This window comes from Anguilla anguilla, chromosome 5 (genome assembly GCF_013347855.1).
Source record: "Anguilla anguilla isolate fAngAng1 chromosome 5, fAngAng1.pri, whole genome shotgun sequence".
In the NCBI taxonomy this organism is placed as follows: Eukaryota; Metazoa; Chordata; class Actinopteri; order Anguilliformes; family Anguillidae; genus Anguilla; species Anguilla anguilla.
Window position 1 is genome coordinate 37,101,085 of NC_049205.1, and position 23,375 is coordinate 37,124,459.

Genomic DNA, 23,375 nt, shown 5'->3' on the forward strand with positions numbered 1-23,375 from the left:
ATTTATCTGCTCTGCCATTCAATACCGATATCAATATCTGTATGTATTATAATTGCGTATCTGTGATCTTCCAGCTGTGCCTGAGAAAGAGTTAATGGACTGCAGTCCTTCCAGCATGATGGAAAGTGAATGAATACATAAGTGGATGAAATGAATGCTGTGATTGGAGAACCTGGAATAGCACAGCAATCAGTTAATAGCCTCCTGCAGGCTATCAGGGGTCACAGGGCAAACCTGGGGGGGGGGGGGGTTGTCAATCCACAGCATGGCAGATGAGCTTATCGACTGGCTCCGGGTGGGACCCTGTTGTGTCCCCCACAATCAGAGCAAAGCACACACAAGGAGAGATTAATAGACCATAACCACCCCCCCACACACACACACACACTCGCACACATTTTCACATAAGGATTCAGGGTGAGGTAAAAAAAGGAAAGTCTTCAGAATGTCTTAGTCCTATACCAATTTATAGACCAAAGACTTGCAATGCGACGTGGCTCATGTCTCAATTGTTACCTCATTCATTATATTTCTGTCAAAGTGTGTTTAGTTTTTATGGTTTCTGTTTTTTCCCCTTTCTTTTTGCCATTGTTCATCAGTTGGAGATTAAAGTAAGTTGTAGTTCTGTCCTTGTAGTGCAGATGAGACGCATCGAGGCTGGGTTTTTAGCGGAGAGAGAGAGAGAGCCTGCGTAGCTGCAGAAATAGAAGGTAGATGAATAGATGTAGCGGTAGATGCGTGGGCTAGGCGGATAGAAGGGCGACTGGGGGAGAGGAGTCGTAGGGCGTGGCCCCCTCCCGTCGATGCCAAAGACTTCCCGCTGCGGTGAACTGTCACCGCGGCTAAAGCCAACGCGGGCAAACGCCCCGAAGGGCCCGCTCAGCCGAATAAAGCTCCCTGTCGTCGCCATAGTGTTTGTTTCCCCGGTAACCGTTAACCCCAATGCCCCGTCTCCTTGCCAAGCTGGCTTTTTCGCGGCCACAAGGCATTCTTGTTCTTCATGAGCTGATCGGGTCTGAAATGGCCGCTGAGGGAGGACAGCACCTCACTCCCGCCCTAAAGACAGCGTAGCCCACCGTGACGAGAACACAAGGAAGCGGAGGCAAGCCTTTGTGCGCGTTAGTGCTGTTTAGCTTCTTGTCGTGCCATGCAATATTCTACTGGGAATATTATCGCAGATAAGCAGCTGTACAGTAGAAATAAAATAGAAAAATACAAGAGAATTAATATTGACAATAATAATGTGAAACTGCTTTCCTCATATGGAGGTGAGACGGGGGGGATATTTTCATCCTTGGGTCCAGTTAACAAGCTTGAAACCCTGAGAAATCGGTTCCCTTATCTCAGGTCCAACAAAAACATTTAACGTCACCGCCAGCAATGGCGGTACGGAAGGATTACATGGAAATCATTAGTTCATTAGAGGAGACTTTGTGCCTCGATTGATAACTGCAAAGTTTATTTCTTTTCCGCAGCTGCCTGTTTGTTGCCACGCCTGTGCAATCGCCTCGGTGTTATTTATTGCAGTCGTGCTGAATAACGATTCTTGTTTTGACGCAGGACTGCGGGTTCTCTCTTGCACAGAATCCTCCCGCTGTAAGTGTGCTACGGTGTCTCGGCAGTGTGTGTGTGTGTGGTGCACGTCTGTGATTTAGAGCCCAGCACGTGTCGTTCATGCCACCCCAACCCACCTCCACCGTTTGTGTTGAACATTTTTATCTCTCGTCCAGTAGCGTTCGTGTGGAGTGTGGGTCTGTGTGTGTGTGTGTGTGTGTGTGTGTGTGTGTGTGCGCGTGTGGACAAAATCTGTAGATTCATGCCCCACAAAAACAAGCATGTTGTTCAGTACTGATGCAGCTCAGGGTTAGGTGTTTGGTCTGGGTGATTCATAGTTTGCATAGTAGCCTGTGTGTGTTTATGATTGTGGCGGCAGCTGGGTTTCATGTGAAACTAAGCTGTCTGTGGTACTGCGAGGTTGGTTCAGCGTGGTTCTTGTGTCCTACACTCGTAATACTGCCGTATTTCCCAGGGTGGCTTTCAGCAGAACCCTTGCTCATGTAATAGCCGAGCGTTCCATTGCCATTGTTGTAGTTTTATAAGCCCAGCTGTATTTTATTTCATGCGGTTGAAAGGTTTAAGTAGGAGGAGAATTCAGACTGGTTCTGCAGCCAGGCACCATGCAGTTCAAGACAACACTGATGTGAGGTCATCTGCTGCTAAGCTGCTGTCGTTGAGTGTGCGCTTTCGCAGAATACGTCCATTATTCGATCTCTGTTTTGCCGCGAATTCCCCCCTCCCGCCCTATTGCCGTCAGGAGAAAGCTGTGGTGTCATATTTTGTCTGCAATTCTCAAGAATATTCTTTCCTTGTTGACGTTTTTGAGTCCTTTCATTTGTGAGAGCTGGCTGCAGGTGGCACTCGGTTTTGGCAAGTGCCGCCGTCGGAGGGTGAAAGCGCTTGGAGGAGGGAAGCAGGGAGCTCTGAAAGCGGCTTCCTGCTTTTGTGCGCTGCAGAATGAGCGCTCTCGCGCTTTCCAGAGGCAGCTGTTTTAACTGTGGTCTGCATGTTCGATGCACGTGATGTGGGCTAGTGCAGGATTCTGCAGCCAGCGGGATTGTGTTGTTCTCTGCTTGGCTGATGAGGACATTGTGTTGCTTGTCGTAGCCGTTTACACGCGCCGAGCGTTACGTCTGTACACACTAAGGCTCCAGGGCCTCCTTCCGTCCTTTGTTTTGGAGACTTTGGAATGCAGAACTACGTCTTGCTGTTAAAATGGCTCGAAGCTTTTAAAATAGCTCAGAGACATTGCTTCAGTGCACTGAGGCAAGAATTTTGTATCTGCAATGCCATCAAATGAGTTTATTTCATGCTTTTTGAGCTCAGTGGTGCACATTTGACAAACAAGGAACAATTATTTTTTTATTTGCATACATCTGTTCAGTTCGTCTGTTACTATTTGTAGATTTTAAGCCCCTTTTGGGCATTTCATTCTCATTTATGTATTTCTTGCAGCATTATAGAGGTCAGTTGTACTGAACTACATTTGTACAATTGTGAAGCTTGCATGCAGCCCGGAGAAATCAATGTGTTTACTGGCGAAAGAGTAGGGGGCATTTTCACATAAATCATGAACTGTTATGCGATTCATTTAAGTAAGACCATAATAGCACATTACAGTAATCCTACTGAAAGTAAATGGTATTGCCAATTCTTGTCACTGGGCCCATACGCGGTGATGGATGAAGATAAGAAAAGGTTAATCATTCAGTTACAATGGGAAGAGGAGAGGAGACGTGGGCTGGTAACTGCCTGAACAAGGTTTAGCTAACAGAAAGAGGATGGAGGAGAGTAGAAGCCAGCCTTGAGAGAACAGGCAAGAGAAAGGGGAGGGCAGGGGGGGTGGAATTCTCCCCGCTGACATTTGGCTTGTTTGCGCACTCGAGTCCAGAGAGAAGTAGATTTAGGACAGGACCTGCTGCCAACCCTTCGCCAAACAGGTGATTACGGGCTCCTTTGCAGACGGTGTTGTCTCGATTTTGCCCGCAATCAGCAGTTTATTTTTAGCCTTGGCTGCTCAAGAAGTCACTGAAATGGCTACCAATTACCAGTGACCCGGTGCTAGATCATTTGTGGCCTATGCCCATTCTGCCTTCTGCTGTTTTAATAAACTGTTATGGGGAATTATGGGAAAAAACAAAACTATCATATTGTAGATTAAGGATATTATGCAGTATACCTTTCTTATCGCCAACAAATTTTAATGTAGCAGCTGGAGGTGGCTACCGGGCGATGCTTTAATCTGGGTATGACAGGGAGAGGAGTAGATTTAGTAAACACGTTTGGTTAATCTAAAGTAAGTTCATTATATTTAGTAAATACATATTTTTTTCCAGTTCAGATCCTGAAGTGGTCCATGAGACTGCCAGTGGAGGGTAGTCTGAGGCAGTGAAGCAGGCAGTGCCTGGACATTCCTGCTAGCAAAGCTGCCATTTGGCAGCGGAGCGTGTGTGCCAGCTCGGGCGGTCATGTGACCCGTCTGGAATGCTCTTATTGTTCTAACTTCAGCGGGCGAATGGTACGAGAGCTCCCCTGCACCTGCAGAGCAGAGGCATGGCTCCGTCTCACCTCCGTGTGAGCTCCTCCTGAACACGTTCATAAGGACACATTGCGCAAGGGCGCTGGGTGTGTATGAGGGCAAAGAACTGCCAAGGGCCGAAATGTGGTCAACAGAAGCCCGAGGGTTTACCAGCGGTCAGTTCGAAAATAGTTTTTAGATGACTGCTAGTTTTCTTTTTTTATAATAAGCAGATCTTCAGTTCCTCAGACTCCTGTCTATAAAAAAGCGGATACTTTCAGAAACTACTAGCCTTTGTTTTCATTGTAATTGCTATAAATTAGGGCTAGGTAATAAAACACAGTAATAATTATCACTTTTTTTTGCAGCGCCATCATTTGCACCACGGGGATTATCTCCTTTCTTTCCATCTTTTTTCTATAATCCTCCCTGATGCTCCAGTGAATATCCTACGAAAGGTTGTGCACTTCAGATGAAGTGAATTTTTGTCAATTGCATGGAAGCTGATTGATTGGCAGTCATGGCAACACCCAATATTTGGGTGTGAGGTTTTTGCCTGGAAGCGTTTTCACACCTCTCTGAAGGTTCACTACAGCATCAGGTATGATCACCGGAAAGTAGGCTAAAAGAACACCAAAACACGGTGGCGATGATCACAATGAGCGCAAGAAACATTCACTAGTTATTGTCATGGTTTATTGGCTAGCCCTACTGACAATAGTGAAATTTGAGTTTGGTCTCTTGTAGGGTCTTGTATTTTGGAATAGGCGACAGTCGCACCTTCACTGGACTGCTCTGAGATGAGCACTTGTTTCCCTCTTGACCTCTGTATTTACGAGGGAAGCAGAGCTGTGACCTTGAAGACCAGATTGAGCTCTTTCAGGCGGGACTCTGATAACTATCTCTCTTCCTTTAACTGCTTGGTTATTTTCCGTCCTTATTTCTGCTGCTCAGCCCTTATCAGTCATGTCATACCATCTCCCGTAGACCACTTTAACCTTTCACCTTTTGTGTTAGGGAGCGTTTGGAACAGTTCAAATTAAAGGCCCAGTAATTTATCCCACTGGCTGGCAGTTTTGGTCTGGCAGGCTGTAGTCTGTAGGGATGAGACTTGCTGGAAGTGTTTATATCCTGCACACTCCAAATTCTTGTTTTGCCCTGTGTTTTAGGTGTTTCTGTAAGCAGGCATAGTGTTTTCATTGAGGTAGGAAGAGTGGTGAGCCCGATGTGTGAAATCCCTAAAAACAGCGCCCCTCTGTGGAGAGAATGAGAAATGCCTGTATTGTCCTTTCATGTTGTGCTGTTCAGTTGAGCTTTTTATGAACGATTGATGTTATTTGGCCATAAACTAAAGCTGTTTCAGATGAAAAGGTTTTTACCTGTCCTCCCCTCATCTCAACTGAGTCATCTTGTTTGTCGTCATTGTTGCAGTTCAGTTCATGAGCAGAGCATCAAGTTAAAACCATCGGACAAACAAGCAAACAACAAAAAAGAATGAAATGTTTTTTGTTTCCAGCCACAGAAGTCGTGAGGAGGAGAGGAGTTCAAAGCCAGGGTCACTTTCCACTCCCGTAAAACTTGCAGAGGACCCGCTAACCAACAAGCCGGCCGAACAGCCTGGGGCCAAAGAGGAGACCATGTTACCCCCTCTGCCAGGTCAGACCCCCCGACGAGGCTCCCAGACTGGCCCCACCTCTTCGCCAAAGTGCAATCCTAGACAAACCCCCTCCACCCCCCTCCCGCGACATATTATGGTGCTCAGCCCCTCCCTGGTGGTCGCCACAGCCCCTCCAGCTTCCTCTAGAGCAGGGATCATCAACTCTGGCCCTCAAATCCAAATCCAGCCCTGGTTTTCTTTTCTCCCGGGTGATTAGTGCTACTGATTGGCCAGACCGTCTTCACACCTGACTCCCAGGCAAAGGGAGGGTGGAAAACCAGCAGTTCTCAGCCCTCGAGGACCGTAAGTTGCTGATCCCTGCTCTAGAGTTTCCAGACAAACTTCTCCCTCTCATCCCCCTGGGCGGTGCATCCAGTGAACGCTTACTCTTAGTGCAGCAGTGCCCAACGGACCAGATCAAATCCTAACCAGGCCTGTCGTCTCGTAGGGCTAGGCCACTGCCAGCAGTACGTTGTCTCTTGGGACTCCAGGCCATAGCTAGATCAGGATTTGGTCATAGCGTTCCACACCTCTTCGCCATTAACAATGACTGGTTGATCTGGCACCTGTGGTCTAGCTATGCCAGGTTCAGGAGACACGTGGTTCTCCGCCGCAGTAGCGGTGCTGATTGGTGATCGGCCCGGCACGTGAGAATGAGTGGCAGCTGGCTGCCTAATGGTTGGGAGGACCCGTTTGCGGTTCTGTTCTGTACCCTTTTAATAAACAGTGCAGAGCTGAATTTAAACCACAGGCCTTACAGTTATAACTGTGCTTTTCAAATAAAGTTCCTAATTGAGAGAAGTGGATAATGTGACAAATTTATAAAGATGGATGAACTTGAGAGAAGTACTGGTTAACGGGCTACGGATAGGGGACAGCTGGGCGATGCTGGGACACCTCCAGGGCCAGATGTGGGGACCCCTGCCTCAGAACTGCCCCTGATCCCTGTCAGCTCTCACTCAGACCTGGCCCCTGATCACCCTGCCCCCCTGAAGTCCTGATCACATGACTCCTCATACTTTACATTACATTACATTACAGGCATGTAGCAGACGCTCTTATCCAGAGCGACTTACACAACTTTTTACATAGCATTTTACATTGTATCCATTTATACAGCTGGATATATATACTGAAGCAATGCAGGTTAAGTACCTTGCTCAAGGGTACAACGGCAGTGTCCTTACCCGGGAATCGAACCGGCGACCTTTCGGTTACAAGCCCAGTTCCTTACCCACTGTGCCACACTACTTCCCTTGGCTAGAGATGAGACACACATTTTATTCAAATTTGGGCCTGTTTCCCAAAGGCACACCATGGAAAACTAGTAACAGACAATAAAACAAACTTTAAAACGCTCTTTCGGGCAAAAAGACGAATTGGTTGTGGAAACATAATCCAAATTTCTTCCTTTGTTTGTCATGCACATAAGTCACTAGCAGCGTAATACATTTTCCCAGTTTGTTTTCTGCATAATTTATACATAATTTCATGCGACTGCTAACTGCTATTCTGTCTTAAGGCAGTCATAGGGAAAAACTCCCTCAGAAAGGAAAAGTCCCTTCAAAGAAAATTGTATTGGAGCATTCTTTAGTGTAACAAAAAGGGGCTGGCTACTAAATATGATTGAGTTTGCCTAAAATAAAATGTAAATGGGAGATGGACAGATGGTCCTTAAACCAATGGGTGTGTGTGTTGGGGGTGTTTGTGTAGAATGTATGCGGCGGGAGGTTTGTGTAGAATGTAAAAGGTGTGTGTCTGCATGCAGAGTTGTGTTGATTGTGTGTGTGTGTTTTGGGGGGAGGTTTGTGTAGAATGCGTGTGTTTGCGTGTATGATATTTGTCTACATTGCGTGAGAGTGAAGGTTGTTGGGGTGAATGTCTGTCTGTCAGGGTTTGTGCTGGGGTCCTCTCTGCAGTCCAGCCCACTGCTTTGTGTGACGGCGCGCATGTGTCCCGTATCCTCAGAGCCCAAACCGGTGTACGCCCAGCCCGGGCAACCGGACGTTGACCTGCCCGTCAGCCCCTCCGATGCACCAGTGCCCAGCGTCGCCAACGACGACAGCATCCTGAGGTACTTACGAGCCCATGGTCCTGCTCATATCATCTCTTCACTGCAAAAGCACGTTATGGTCAAGAGACGCAAGGCTTTATTTCCTGGTTCATAATTCATGGTTAATCAAATGGGCCATTGAGGCAACTAATTGCATTATAGGGAGTCTTAGGCATGTATATGGACTATGAGAGAATTGCATATTGCTGGTCTCTGAAGTACTGTGAAATGCCTGTGTAAATATGATATACTCTGCTCTTTCATTAGGGATAGGCAGCCTGTCAATTTGCGAATTGCTACACTGCTATTCAGCCTGCTTAATTAGTTGTGTAACTTTTGACATTGGGTTGATTCTGATGTCAAAGGCATTTCTGACATACAGAAAATATGGCCTTTTTTTTGTTTGTGACTTGCACAATTGTGCAACTGTGGTCCAAAATAAATAATGAAACTGCATGTCTTCTCCTTCCTTCCCATTTCCCAGACCAAGCATGAAGCTGGTGAAGTTTAAGAAGGGGGAGAGCGTGGGGCTGCGTCTGGCAGGGGGGAACGACGTGGGCATCTTCGTGGCAGGCGTGCTGGAGGACAGCCCCGCGGCCAAGGAGGGCCTGGAAGAAGGAGATCAGATTCTCAGGGTTGGTTGCGCTGACTGTTTTCTGTATTCCTTTACTTTTTTTGACCCGCCATGTTGGAAATTTGCATGGCCAAAGTCTGGTTGTCTGCCTTAAGTGTTCCAGGCAGGGACACATTTGAAGTGAAATAGCAATTTGTTAACTGACTTCTGCTTTTATGCTGTATGATTGTTCTATCACATTGAGCATTGCGATGGGTCTGTGAGCTTTGTTAAATTAAACAACGTGTTAACAGTGCTGACAGGCTCTGGTCATGGCCAGGTTACTGCCCCTGCCTTGACCTTCCTGGAGAAAAAAACAACATGCTTCTTCACCCTCACATGACCCATGTTGATGTAAATATAAAGTGGAGGTTTCAATCACCAGACAGTGTTTGGGTGCATTGTTTACGTCTGACTGAATAACAGAAGAAGTTGTTGTTGGCCACAGTCTGCCAGCTGGTGTTTTGCACCACAGACGCACTGCAAATCAAAGGCACACTCGCTCCTGATGAAACCTAAAAACAGAGTTCTCTGTAGAATTATTATGGCGGGATCATGATGCAATGTAAATGTTCAGGAGAGGTGATGCAGTAAATGAAGTCGTGCTTGAAAAGTAGCCTGATCGTGGTCATCTGAACTTTTTTTAATTGGTCATTTTTACCTGCCAAACCTGAAAGCAAAGCTATACAAAGACTCAGTAACTATCTGGAACCATTTTCTGTGCTTAATAATATAGCAAGTTGATATATTTCATAAAGCAATTAAAGTTGGCTATGTTTTTCCTTTCATAGTTGACATCTGTGCTGATCTACTTTTTCTATGAATGTGGAATGTGGCTTTGGTTTGCAGTTCTGCTATAATGTAAAACAGGGAGACATTGGTATCAGTCTGTGAATTTCCATATCACGCACCCCTAATTATTATTATATGTGTAAAACCTGGAATTTGGTGCCCTGTGAAGTCATGGCTCTTAACGCCTCCCTCTCCCCAGGTAAACAACGTTGACTTTGCAAACATAATTCGAGAGGAGGCCGTGCTGTTCCTCCTTGATCTGCCGAAAGGAGAGGAGGTCACCATTCTGGCCCAAAAGAAGAAGGATGGTGAGCGCATGTTTGGGCATGGGGGCGTGAGGGTTTGACATTTCACTCCATGCCCACGTTTGTCCGATGCCACCCACTTACTCAGCCCTGGAGTCGCCCTGAAGAATGCATCAGACATTTCAGTCGCTGAGATTGTAACAACCGGACATGGACATGTATGTGTGCTGGCGTGTATGTGTGCGTGCGCAATTGTGCGTTAGAGCCAGCATTGCTACACGGCCATTCTAATCTCCGCAGATTGACGTTCAGTGTATTGACCAATTTCTGTGGTTGCTTTCTATTTTTTAAAATAAATAACAGTAACATAATAATGTATAGGTATTCTATTCAGTTCAATTCAGTTTCCCTTCATTATACCCACAGGATTAATCTTGTGTGTTCTGTAAATTATAAAAGCCATAAAAAAGGTCTACTTTTGTAGTTGCACTTTTGTGCCTGTCGCAGATATCGCGCTCGATTGGTGTAACGTTACATTCATCCCGCCTTCTCCAGTGTACCGGCGAATCGTGGAGTCGGACGTGGGCGACTCGTTCTACATCCGGACCCACTTTGAGTACGAGAAGGAGTCCCCGTACGGCCTGAGCTTCAACAAGGGTGAGGTGTTCCGCGTGGTGGACACCCTCTACAACGGCAAGCTGGGCTCCTGGCTGGCCATCCGCATTGGCAAGAACCACCAGGAGGTGGAGAGGGGCATCATCCCCAACAAGAACAGGTACCGCCACTCTCCCTTTTAGGCTCTTATCCTAAAGCGGGGCGCGCTTTTCAGCTCGAACCCTGGCCCGAGTGTGTAGTGTGAAAAACATGGTGGTTTGCTTATGCTGTACTTCAGTGTTACCAACCAATCAGAAAAGCTGAAATTCACAGTGCTCTGTTTGTTGTGTGATCGCTGGTATGCTCTGTTGGCTAAGGAAAAAGCTGAAAGCCTGTTGTTAAATTTGTTATGCTAAGTGTTTAACAACAGTGTTGTGGGGTTAATAATTAATTATTATATGAATTATTTACCCATTGTTGCCATCGGTACATTGGGCTGGTTGAGCATTGTGGAAAGCTGCCAAAGTGGTTTTTAGCACTCAGTCCACATTGGTTTTTTGGCATGACTCCCAAGAGGGGGGGATATGACCAGCATTAATGTGAGCAGGCTCCCTCATTCACAGCGTGAATGTGCTCAAATAGCCCCTGGCCTTATTGGGAGGGGGGAAGAGAGAGAGAGAGATAGTGAGAAAGAAAAGCAGAGAGAGCTGCCACGTGAAGGTGAAGTGGGAGATAAGCCAAGACTCCTGCGATGAGAAACGCTCCATAAACCAATATGACACCCACTCCGTCCTCCCTCTGTGGAGCGCCACAGATTTGATGGAGTGGTGTTAGACCTGGTTGCGGAGCGTTTGATTTAACAGTTGGCGAAAGACCGTTAAATTCCTCAGAGGATCCAGCTTCCTTTATCTCTGTAATTAAATGCCAATATCTAGACAGTGATTGAATAAACCAGGAGGGTCTTACTTCTGTTGCAGTGAGGGGACGTTGGTACTAGGGGTCGTATTCTCTCACATAGTAAATACGTCAAGGGCTGCGAGCCAGTCTCCCAAGTCTGTGAGATTCATGTTCACACTGTTTTAAGTGATATAATAAGCAGAGACTTCAGAGATCTTGCAAGGAGATGGTAAATAGTGTTTGTGCTCTTTGTTCTGACGGTCTCTCCCCTCTTCGCAGGGCGGAGCAGCTGTCCAGCGTGCAGTACACCCTCCCCAAAACGGCGGGGGGCGACCGCGCGGACTTCTGGAGGTTCCGCGGTCTGCGCAGCTCCAAGAGGAACCTGCGGAAGAGCCGGGAGGACCTGTCCGCCCAGCCGGTCCAGACCAAGTTCCCCGCCTACGAGAGGGTGGTGCTAAGAGAGGGTCAGTACCTGTGCAGGGTTGGGCCAGTATGACACTTGTACATGCATCTCACCCGTGTGCGTGCGTGCGTGCGTGCGTGCGCATTAGTGATGTAACGCTGCACTCAGCTCACGATTTGATGCAATACACGATACAGGGTACACCATTTTATGCACACAGTATTTTTAACAAAGTTTGAATGGAAACAAATTATGACTGTAGAGGACTCTTTATTCCTGAGTCACAGAATGTGCAATGAATGTGTTTTTCAGTGCAAGTGCAAATGGTAGTCTCTTAAATAAAATGGAACAAATTAGGTTTTAAAAGCAAATGATACAATGTCTGAATAACAGTAAATTGCAATATAATGAAAATAATGTCTCTGTGACAGGGGTGAAAAAGCAGGGATTCTTTTCTTTGAAATGTTCCACTGCAGTTACCAACATTATGCATAAAAAATTACATTACAGGACATCCTGGGGTAAAACTAGTCTTTTGCGAATTGGACTAAAGTGTATTGGCGTAATTAGAAGAGATCAGATTTAGATGACATCACAATCTGTTTTTCCTCTGCACATTGCTCATCATCATGTTTATGGATTGCTGAATTTCGCGCCACAATGTATTGTTACTGTGTGCACAGGTGTATGCGCGTGTGCATGCGTCCGGCACGTTGGGGTGTGTGCATGCGTGCACGAGCAGGGGTGTGTCTGTGTTTGTGTGTATGCTCATGTGCAGGGGTGTGTGTATCTGTGTGTTTTTGCATGCGTGTGTGTGTGTGTGTGTGTGTGTGCACTTTGCTGAATCCTTTTGTCATTGTTGCTTCAGCGGGGTTCCTGCGGCCGGTGGTGATCTTTGGGCCCATTGCGGACGTGGCGCGGGAGAAGCTGGCCAGGGAGGAGCCAGACGTGTTTGAGCTGGCGAGTGAGTATCTTTCACACGGAACACGCAGAAACGTATGCCAGGCTAGAACCATGACAACTTCCACCCACGTGGAACAAATATGTGCAACCATATACACAGCTACCGCAAAATAAAAAAAATCTCTGACCAGGGCTCTATCCATTGTGGAGAATATAGGTTTGGATGTATTTGTATATGTTGGGAATTTTATACACACTCTGCCCTTGAAACAGGCTCTCCTAGGTTTCGGTATAACGGTGGCAGTTGCTGTGTTGGGTGGCTGCTATCTTGGCCGTTACCCTGGTGACGCCTGAGAGCATAACGAGTGAAGGCGGGGATTAATCAAACCCACTTTCTGCTGCAGCTCCTCTGAAACGACTTTCAAAGAGAGCAGTTGGTGACTGTAAATTGCACCCCCACCTTCATGTGAAGGGGGGTGTGTCTTTGAAGTCCTGAGGTCGCTGCCCACTCATTTTTCAAAGTCAAGCATGAGCTGTCGCTTCTCTCACTCTCAGGCTTATAGCTAACTCTAGCACAGCTAAGAAGTCTGCATTGCTCTTGTCAAATAAGTGAATACAGTAATTGCTGTCGGTTGACATAATTTGACAAGGCAAAAGAAAATGGAAAGATTATTGATGTTGAACAAAATAAATAGATATATCCATGGCAAAGGATGTGTAGAAGGTGTAGTGGTGATGTGCTGTTACGCTGCAAAAATTGAATGTGCGTGTGTTTATTATCTCCTCCCCATGAAGAAAGCGAACCCAGAGATGCTGGGTCCGACCAGCGCAGCTCCGGAATCATCCGTCTACACACCATCAAGCAGATCATTGACCGGGTGAGCGAGACTGCCTGCCCCATACACCCCAGCTCCCATGAGTATTATTACCCATTATCTCTGTACCCTTATACCCCAGCTCCCATGAGTATTACCCATTATCTCTGTACCCTTATACCCCAGCTCCCATGAGTATTACCCATTATCTCTGTACGCCTATACCCCAGCTCCCATGAGTATTACCCATTATCTCTGTACCCCTATACCCCAGCTCCCATGAGTATTATTACCCATTATCTCTGTACCCCTATACCCCAGCTCCCATGAGTATTATTACACATTATCTCTGTACCCCTATACCCCAGCTCCCATGAGTATTACCCATTATCTCTGTACCCCTATACCCCAGCTCCCATGAGTATTATTACCCATTATCTCTGTACCCCTATACCCCAGCTCCCATGAGTATTATTACCCATTATCTCTGTACCCCTATACCCCAGCTCCCATGAGTATTACCCATTATCTCTGTACCCCTATACCCCAGCTCCCATGAGTATTACCCATTATCTCTGTACCCCTATACCCCAGCTCCCATGAGTATTACCCATTATCTCTGTACCCCTATACCCCAGCTCCCATGAGTATTACCCATTGTCTCTGTACCCCTATACCCCAGCTCCCATGAGTATTACCCATTATCTCTGTACCCCTATACCCCAGCTCCCATGAGTATTACCCATTATCTCTGTACCCTTATACCCCAGCTCCCATGAGTATTATTACACATTATCTCTGTACCCCTATACCCCAGCTCCTATGAGGATTACCCATTATCTCTGTAACGCTATACCCCAGCTCCTATGAGTATTACCCATTATCTCTGTAACGCTATACCAGAGCTCCCATTAGCATTACCCATTATCTCTGTACCCCTATACCCCAGCTCCCATGAGTATTACCCATTATCTCTGTAACGCTATACCAGAGCTCCCATGAGTATTACCCATTATGTCTGTAACGCTATACCAGAGCTCCCATGAGTATTACCCATTTTGTCTGTACCCCTATACCCCAGCTCCCATGAGTATTACCCATTATGTCTGTACCCCTGTACCCCAACCTGTCCAGTGTAGTGATGCTGTCTGAGTTGGATTTGCCCCTCCCCTTTTGTTAGGAGTTGCTGATTAACTAAACCAATGAAGACGCATTAGATTTGAACAAGTGAGACCATTAATTAAACAATTCTGAAATTGTGTTATTTTTTTGTTGTTTTTTTTTTTAGGATAAACATGCTGTGTTGGACATAACCCCCAACGCGGTCGACAGGCTGAACTATGCTCAGTGGTACCCCATCGTGGTGTTCCTGAACCCCGACAGCAAGCAGGGCGTGAAGAACATGAGGACGCGTCTGTGCCCCGAGTCCAGAAAGAGCGCCCGGAAGCTGTACGACCGCGCCATCAAACTGAGGAAGATCAACCACCACCTCTTCACCAGTCAGTACCAGGGCAGCCCCGGGCGCCGCCCGCAGCTCATTGGGGTTGTGGGTGTGGGAGGTGGTGTGTGGGGGGTACAGAGAGCCTTCTCTAGGCCCATTTAGATGTAGCATCTCGCCTACTGGTCGTACTGTGTCCCATCTGCCCTTAAAGGGGTCACTTCGCAGCTCCCAAGCTTTGGAGTGATCTACTCCAGATTGTGCAGGTACATGCTTTTGGCCTTTAAATCGAGACTCAAACGTTACATCGTCAGCCTGTCGTTCGTAGTCTGTCGCCCGTAATTCTACTCCCCTGTTCGAGTCGTGTGAAGCCACGGCCTGAAAACGAATGGTCACCGGGCCAACTGTCGAGCGCTATTCAAACAGCGTTGTTTATTATCAGGGTATGGCAAAGTGCGATGTCTGCTTCTAGGATGGCATCATGCCCAGCGTTTCTTCCCCCTCCCCCCCCCCTCTTTTCTGTGCCTCACAAAGGCCCACGCCTTTATGGGCTCTCGCTGGAACAAAAGCCGTCATTAGGCATTCCCAGCATGCCTCTGCTCCAGTGTGAAATGTGACATGCATCTCATTTTTTAGCATCTGCGTCTAATAAAGTGAGACCCTGGAGGCTGTGGGGCACGGGGTTGGGGGGTGTAGAAGAACAGACAGCATGCTTCTCTTGATCAGAGTGGATAGATCTGGTATCTGGTTTGGTTTGCTCACATTGGTTTGAAATAGGTTGAAACCTATTTTCCCAAGCTGTGTGTAGACTGGCATAACCACTGATTATGCATTTGTGTTGGATTAGGCCATAATCAGTCATTTGTTTGGAGTGCTACTCATGTTTTATTAATCACCTGGCATTGCATAACGAACAACAGTATCGTATCTTTGTTTTTCAAAATAAAATGGCGCTCATTTTTATGTGGTTTACAGATCCTGTGTCGGACATTTGTTTTATGGCAGGGGTGTGCAGCTCCGGTCCTGGAGGGCAGATCTGGGTGCTGGTTTTTGTTCCAACCAGTTACCTTAGTTCTATAAACTATGCTGGTTCACTCCTGTACTTGAGCGCAGTAAAATCTTTTTGATACACTTGCAGACCGCAGCTGTAGCTGGTGCTTATACAAATGTCAGAACAAGATATGATATGCACTAATTAAATAATTGAGAGGTTGGCACAAAATCCTGAAATGGATCGGCCCTTTTTGTGCACCCCTGTTTTACAGGAATCGTTACATATGTGGTTGCTTATTAACTAGAAGGTTATGAGCATGAATCTGAGGCAGGGAATATACGGTCAAGCAAACTGTTTACTCTGCCGCCTATTAGCCCTGCTACCTGTAATCCACTGTTGCCACGGCCAACACACTTAGCATGTCTGCAAATGGAATGGGGTCAATTCCACTTCAGTTCAGCCGGTTGAGGACCTGAAACAAAATTCAACTGGACAGCAAGGAATTTTTGAATTCATTAAATTCATTTCAGTTTCCAAGAATAACTTTAAGTGGAATCGGTTCCACCCCTTTCAGGCGCACTGATAACAGCAATTTTTACTCTCAAGGCTCCAAGAGCACTATGGAAGGCCCACAAGAGCTGCGGTAAATGTGCTTCGTTCGTTTGAGAGGTTCTCCCTCTGACCCCGTCTCTCTGCAGCCACCATCAACCTGAACAACATGAACGACGGGTGGTACGGAGCTCTGAAGGACACCATCCAGCAGCAGCAGAACCAGCTGGTGTGGGTTTCAGAGGGCAAGGTGAGTCAGACCTGTCTTTACATCTCTCCGTTTCATTGATGTCGGTTTCAAATCAGGGACGGGCTCGATTTCCATTTCCATTCTTTTATTTCAGTTAAATTTCGCAAATCCTGAAAACTGAAAAAAGGTCCGTAACTGGATGAAGAATTTTCGATAAATCCATAGAATTTCTGTTGATGTGCTCAATTTACTGAATTGAAAATGGAATGGAAGTTAAACCAACTCTGAATGAAAAAGTTTAGAAATGTGACATTGGCAGATCTTACAGTATTGCGTTGTGAGTCTGATACTAAAAAAACGTTTCAGCGTAAGAATGATCACCCAAAATAATTGTTTTTAACCTACACTGCAATTCTGAAAGTAAGTGAAATTATTAGGAAAACTTAAAAAGCTGTTATTATTTCAGAGCTGCACTAACGCAGTGCTGTTGTGGCAAAAGTGATGCTGATATGTTGCGGTTGGTATGTGCAGCATTGTCTTTGGAATCTTTTTGGGCCCACTTGCAGCATCCGCTGGCATCCTCTGTCTCTCAGATGGAAGAACTCGGCTGTACACCAGTCCTCTGAGTCAATACAAGTTGTCAGTCTTTTTGGCAGTTTTCTGAGATGGGGAGAAATATAGACAGGCCTGTAGACAGGTAAACTGTGGCAAACTGAAAACTAAGACTAAAAGATAACAAAGATTCAGTTGGCCCAATACTTTTCCAAGCATGGTATGTTGATAGCGATTATTTGACTTATTTATTGTACTTTTTAATTATCTATTTTTCCAACTTTTCCCTCTTTCTTTCCCAATCTCCCCCCCAAGGCGGACGGCGCCCCCGACGACGACCTGGATCTCCACGACGACCGGCTGTCGTACCTGTCGGCGCCGGGCAGCGAGTACTCCATGTACAGCACGGACAGCCGCCACACCTCCGACTACGAGGACACGGACACGGAGGGCGGAGCCTACACGGACCAGGAGCTGGACGAAACGCTCAACGACGAGGTGGGCCTGCCCACGGAGCCCGCCATCACCCGCTCGTCCGAGCCCGTCCGCCAGGACCCGCCCGTCATCCAGGAGCCGCCCGGCTACGCCGGCTACCAGCACGCGCCGCAGCCCGACCCGCTCAACCGGATAGACCCCGCCGGGTTCAAGGGGTCCGCCTCCCAGCAGGTACCGTTTCTCAGAGCTGTCCGCCTGCCCTGTTGTTTGGAAGCGGTGGTGTGCGTGAGAAAAGTGTTTTGGAGACACTATTGAAGGAGATCGCATTAAACTTAAAAAAAAAACTTAAACTTAAAAAAAAAAAGATAAGGAAAGAGAAGGAAGGAAAAAAAAAGAAGGGAAGAAGATTGTGGCCATACTCGTTTGTGTGCGTGAAGTTTCTTATTTTATTTGTTATATTTATTTATTTTCCCAAAAGTAAGCTTGGCTGTCGTACACAGTAGCCCGTGTCCTGTTTCACCTTTGCTGTTGATGTCTAACGTGGATGTTGCTGTCTGTAGTTCTTGTTATTGGGGGATGGGGGGGAAAAAGAAGCTTTGTCTCTGTCAACTGTCTGTAAAGGTACGCGAGCCCTGTGGTCTCCTTAGTCATTTCACTTGTGAATTGGAACTGATGTCTTACCGGAAAGTATTGTGTGCACGTTGGAACTGTCAGTGTTAACCGTATTGCTGTAAATGTATTTATCTGAGCCAAAGTCGCAGTGATATCCAAAGTTTGTCCTTTGATGTGTTAAAAAAGAAAGAGTGGAAAAAAAAAAAAGTTGTATTGTAATCTAGAATTAAACTGGAATCAGACCAAAGTCAAAACAACAGAAACCTTGTCCTGTTGCAAATTCTTATACGTGACGTTGATCTCCTAGACCCAATTTCTTATTGGAACGAGAGCCGAATTTCTACCCGAGTTCAGTAGCCTTTATGAAAAGCCTAAAGAAGACAAAAGAAGGGAGAGAACAGAAGGAGCAGAAGTGTAGAGAGTGTGCGGCCGCCAGCGCGTGCATTAAACGTTTCTGAACACCACTTCACAGAAAGCAGAGGCTGTTCCTGCCATGCCTTGCCTTCCCCTGCAGCCCGGGGCCGTGACAGCGCCCCCTGCTGTCGACCTCTCTGTACATGTAGCCGGTATGAGCCCTGAGGAGCCTCCGTCCGCTCCCCAGAGCGAACCCAGCCCCCAGGCTGGCTCGCTTAGGAGACCCACCCCCGAGCTAGCTCAGCCCCCGACACACGACCCCCACCAATCCGGACCGCCCAATTCCGAACCAAAGGTACCCGCTGCCGCCCCACCACCGCCTTCCCCCCTCTCCCTTGCTCCTCCTCCTGCCTGACCCGGCCCAACGGTCTGGCACGGCCCGGCCCGGCACGACGGCGCCTGCCTGCCTGCCTGCCACGCTTTTCTCCCCTCCTCTTCCTGCATGTCCGCTGCGTCGTCTGTGTGCTTCTGAGAGCCGGGCGAGAACGACGGCACGCCGGGGGAACGAGAGCGTGAGCGAAAGAAGGAGAGAGCGAAAGGAGGAGGACTTCGAGCTCACTCTCACTGTTGCTTCCTACTTTTGCATGGCTCTACTTTGTTTTCCCTTTCGTTGGCACAGTAGAGTGGTGGGTGTTGAACAGTTGAATCAGAATGAATGGATCATTGATTTATTTGACTTGAAAGGAGCATGTTGGAAAGCACTGTTACAGTGCCCCGCCTACATAGCCCCTCCCCCGTCCTGACTTTGAACTGTAGCCTTTTGGGGCACTCGGAGGTCGAGCCACACTCTTCAAACAATTAGATCTGTCCAGTGTATTTTAGTCATTTGAAAGGCTATTTTTCAAACTTCAGGAGTTTTTTGGGAAAAAAAAGCATCAGCTGAATTATGTGTAATTGCGGTTATGTTTTTCTTTTTCGTTTTCTTTCTTTCACATTATCAGGTCATCATTCTGTTGTGCATTTGGCCTTGTGCTCGTGTTTTTTTTTTTAATGTTTCGGTATGTTTTTATTTGATGAAATCCAAACAAAAATGCAACAGTAAGTACAGCAGCTGCATTGATACTTTATCTACTTGCTCTTGTCTTGTGTAAATTTTTGTGTTTGGCCAAACTTGGGAATAACAGCTACCTCTTAGTGTCTTCTGTTCCAGGTTTCCTGCAGTGTTTATGCTTAAATGTTCAGTGATGGACTCTAACAATCTTGTACATTAATATTCTTTGTGTTGTTAATTGTGATGTTGCATTTTTATGCATCAGTTTTGCTTGAAAGTTTCATTCCTGTTTGTTTGCAGCAGTTGTCCAGTTGTTGACCAGTCGTTCTTCCTTTTGGATTCGCAGATATACAAGAAGGATCTTTACAGCATGGAGGACCCGATGAGGCATGGACTGAAGCAGCAGCAGCAGCCACCACCCGCGGCCGGGTCGCCGCTGGCCTACGACCCCCAGCCCCCGTACCAGGAAGAACAGCCATACAGGGATTACGAGCGCCCCCCCTACCGCTACGACGGGGGCGGCTACCTGGAACCAAAGTCTCGCAGCTTCGACTCGCACCTGCACTACGAGAACCGCGTGCCTCACTACGGCGACCAGTGGTCCCCCTACGACCAGCAGGCCTCCCCTTCCCGGCCGCCTGTCTACCAGCCGGCCCGCCCGCCCGTGGAGAACCAGCACCCCCCTGGCTATGGCCCGCGGCAGGCCTACGAGGGCGGGGGCGAGAGGGACTACAGCCCCCCTCAGCCCCGCTACGACGAGCCGCCCCTGGGCTACGACGGCCGGCCTCGCTACGACCCGCCGCCCAAGGGCTACGCCAAGCCGGGGCCAGTGCGGTACGACGAGCCGCCGCCGCCCGTAGTACCGCCCGTGCGGTACTACGACCCTGAACCACACCCCTACACCCCTGCCGCCTCCCATTCCCCCGAACCCCCCAAGCAATACTACGGCGACCCTGCACCGCGGTCCCCCTACAACCCAGGACCCCAGAACCGCAGCTACAAACCCGGGCAGTACGAGCCCCTCGCCAACTCCGACGCCCCCTTGCCCCCTCCCAAAGCGGAACCCATCCCTCCCGTTGCCGATGAGGTCATCACTGTGGCACCCAAACCTCTGCCCGCACCCTCGACGGGGGAGCCGGAGGATGACCCCGCCATGAAGCCACAGTCGGTGCTGACCAGGGTCAAGATGTTTGAGAACAAGCGCTCCGTATCAGTGGACCGGGGCAAGGAGGCAGGGGACTCCGTGAGAGTACGTCCTGCAGGCATACACGTGCACACATGTACACACAAATATAAACATACGCACGTACAAATGCACATGCATACGCAAACATCGATTGTTTAGGACCTCAGTTAAACATGCAGCAATGCAATGCAAGAGCCACAAACTGTCACCAGGCCTATCAGGCATGTCAGGGATGACTTAAGGCTTATAACTACTCGTAGTTTACACACGGATTATAAAATGAATTGTATTTTGATACAGAGGAATACGGATTCCCTTAATATCTTTATTATAGTGCGATATTCATGGAAATTTGAAACTACGATGCTATATCACTTACACTAACTACTACTGTCTTTAATGATGAAGATGCTGAATAAAGGGTTTTCATCTCTGTTTTACTCTCCAGCCAGTGGACGTGGCCCCCAAGCCTGTCAGTGTCCCTTGCTCTGTCCCTAAAGCAAACTCGCTCAGCCACCTGGACCAGGAGAAGACCACTTACAGGTAATAAGTCTTTCATGTACACGACACTAAACCATGTATGGGAGGCAGCTCAGCGAACATGTGATGCTTCCTAGAAGTGCCTGCTCTTACCATTCGGTAGTGAATGGATGAAAAAAATGTCAGCAGTATGTTGAGTTGTCAAGCTGTTTTGTGCAGGTCTGGGAGCCTTCAGTTGGGCATCTATGCAGCCTCAGCTGTCTTAGAAGGTGCTCTTCGGATTCTGAATTTTGTATGGCACATTCTGAATTTTGTTTTCCAGTGCTGATTGTTGGTTGAAACTGCTTTTGTTCTGCAGTTTTCATTTATCATATTTATGCATTTTTAGAACCTAGTATGTGTCTTAAAGGCATACAATGCAGAATTTTTTTAGCCTTGCCGTTGGTCTTGGGCGAGCCTTTGGGCAGGAAGAAGCAGTTTATTGTTGCTGGCGCTGTGAATCTTACTCTCCTTGTACTGTCCCACCCTCGCTCCACCCATCCAGGGCTCCAGAACCACAGACCAAACCACCGGAGGACATTGTGCGCTCCAACCACTACGACCCCGATGAGGACGAGGAGTACTACAGGAAGCAGCTGTCCTACTTTGACAGACGCAGTTTTGACAGCAAGGCCCCGCCCCAGCCCGCCCCCATCGCCAATCGCTTTGCTGAGGTCCCAAAGTCTGCCCAGCCCCAGGCACAGCCCTCATACAACAACTACAGGTAACCCACTCATGAGCCTCCTACACACAAAGGGATGCCACTGTCCAGAGCAGTGCACTCTGGGTGATGTATTCAGTGTATTAAAAGAGGGAAAAGTCTGATATTACGACCTTGATGTTGCCGAAACTGTTACACCTGGGCAGTAATTCCAAAAGATGGCTTAATTGTCGATGTTGAAAATACAAGAATTAGAGGAGACATAAAATAATAAATGAAAGAACAGAGTTTCATTGTCAGGATGAGATGACCTCTGTCCAATGTGTTTTGGTGGGGGTTTTATCTCGGAATGTCATCACAAAAAGGAATTATATGTTTACTGGAATTAGCTACTTGAAGGTTGAGCTGGTCGTTCCACCTGATGGACTGTGTCATTTTCTGTCCCGAATGAACTGAACAAAAAATGACTCCCAAGAAATTGGATGAAGCTGAAACTTATATATGGTGCTGTAGCTCTTGTACCACACAGTTTTTTGGAAATGTTGTTTTTCCAGGTGTTCGTCAGTTGGTTAGAGCAAAGGCATTTAAAGCAGGTGGGAACTCTCTGGCTTGCGATGCCTTGGAGTTACAGTGCAAGAGCCTTTTAGAAATACAGTCGTCCTGTCAGTCCACACCTAGCTAAACACACATTCTCACTCAAAATCTATTTTCTTTTGGGGAAAAAAAAAAAAAGAGACAGCTGTTGGTTTTCGTACCTGGTTGTAAACTGTGGTTTCCACACGCGCTTTTCGTCGCGATCCTGAGGGGCCTTCGGTTATTTCACACCTGGCTTCATCTCCCCCTCAGGGGGGGGGTTTAAAGTGGATTGCAGGGACTACACGCCCTGTCTCGAGTCTCGCCCAGCCAGGAATCCTTCCCAGCAGGCCTCGAGGCGACCTGCCTGTGGGGAATGGCGAACCGGAGAGCCATAATCGCTTTCAGTTATTTTCTGACAGCCATCTGCTAGCGAGGTCACGAAATGACTTTGATTGAAGCCCAAAACCCTCACAGCTTGTGCGAAGAGGTGGTTGGACTTGCAAAGAGGGGTTAACAGAATTCCATCTCAGGAGGGCCCCTGCCGTCTGTCACTCAAAGCCTGCCACGTGGGAACAGAAACACAGGAGCAGAAAGCCCTGATACACACACGATCCGTAGAGCTCTCCAGTGTTTCATTAAATGTCAGTCACTATACAGGTGGGCCAGATATTTTAGAACCACCATTAGAAACTTAAGCAGAACTCTTCATAGTCATTTTCATTATGGTATCCATTGCCCCTGATGTCCACCCAGGTTCAGAAATGTATCCTGAGCTGCCGTGATATTTGCATGCTAATAGGGCTGGTCCTGAGCTCAGTTATATACTGTGTAGTTGGGTCCATTTTAGGTATGTCAGTTAGGAAATGCAATTAAATTTTATTTATTTATTGTATTATTTATTGAAAAAAGCCCTTAGCACATTATTAACATGTTTCATATTCAGCATTGCATTGAAATGTATTTAATGATACCCTAATATGTAGTAATACATACACATACAACTTCAATTTTTCTCATTTTTAGGTCTGTATAGAGCCTCTGACGTTGTTTCTCTTCAAAGAAATCCCACAAGACTATCTAGCTGTCACAGTTTTATTATTTTTGAGTAAAGAGTTAGAAAATAGAAAAACTTTTTGAGAAGTATGGGTAAATGTAACCTTCTGTCCCCGAAGCTTAACAAACCAAGCACATATCATGAATTAATGTCTATT

At 47.2% G+C, this 23,375-nt stretch overlaps 1 protein-coding gene across 15 annotated transcripts in view; it reads left to right on the top strand.

Annotated features, from left to right (window-relative positions):
- Positions 1-23,375, top strand: part of LOC118227177 (tight junction protein ZO-1-like) — a 122,487-nt gene that overhangs the window by 89,726 nt on the left and 9,386 nt on the right. For 7 of the 15 annotated variants that reach the window (XM_035417360.1, XM_035417362.1, XM_035417363.1 and 4 more), the window contains 16 exons: positions 1,561-1,596; positions 5,592-5,731; positions 7,701-7,806; positions 8,270-8,420; positions 9,390-9,498; positions 9,991-10,210; positions 11,206-11,390; positions 12,198-12,293; positions 13,028-13,110; positions 14,336-14,546; positions 16,178-16,278; positions 17,086-17,436; positions 18,290-18,526; positions 19,569-20,471; positions 20,857-20,951; positions 21,433-21,651. In XM_035417360.1, coding sequence (XP_035273251.1) covers positions 1,561-1,596; positions 5,592-5,731; positions 7,701-7,806; positions 8,270-8,420; positions 9,390-9,498; positions 9,991-10,210; positions 11,206-11,390; positions 12,198-12,293; positions 13,028-13,110; positions 14,336-14,546; positions 16,178-16,278; positions 17,086-17,436; positions 18,290-18,526; positions 19,569-20,471; positions 20,857-20,951; positions 21,433-21,651 — 3,243 coding nt within the window. The remainder of the gene's footprint in view (positions 1-1,560; positions 1,597-5,591; positions 5,732-7,700; positions 7,807-8,269; positions 8,421-9,389; positions 9,499-9,990; positions 10,211-11,205; positions 11,391-12,197; positions 12,294-13,027; positions 13,111-14,335; positions 14,547-16,177; positions 16,279-17,085; positions 17,437-18,289; positions 18,527-19,568; positions 20,472-20,856; positions 20,952-21,432; positions 21,652-23,375) is intronic. The other 8 variants (XM_035417368.1, XM_035417369.1, XM_035417370.1 and 5 more) reach the window with 2 other exon arrangements.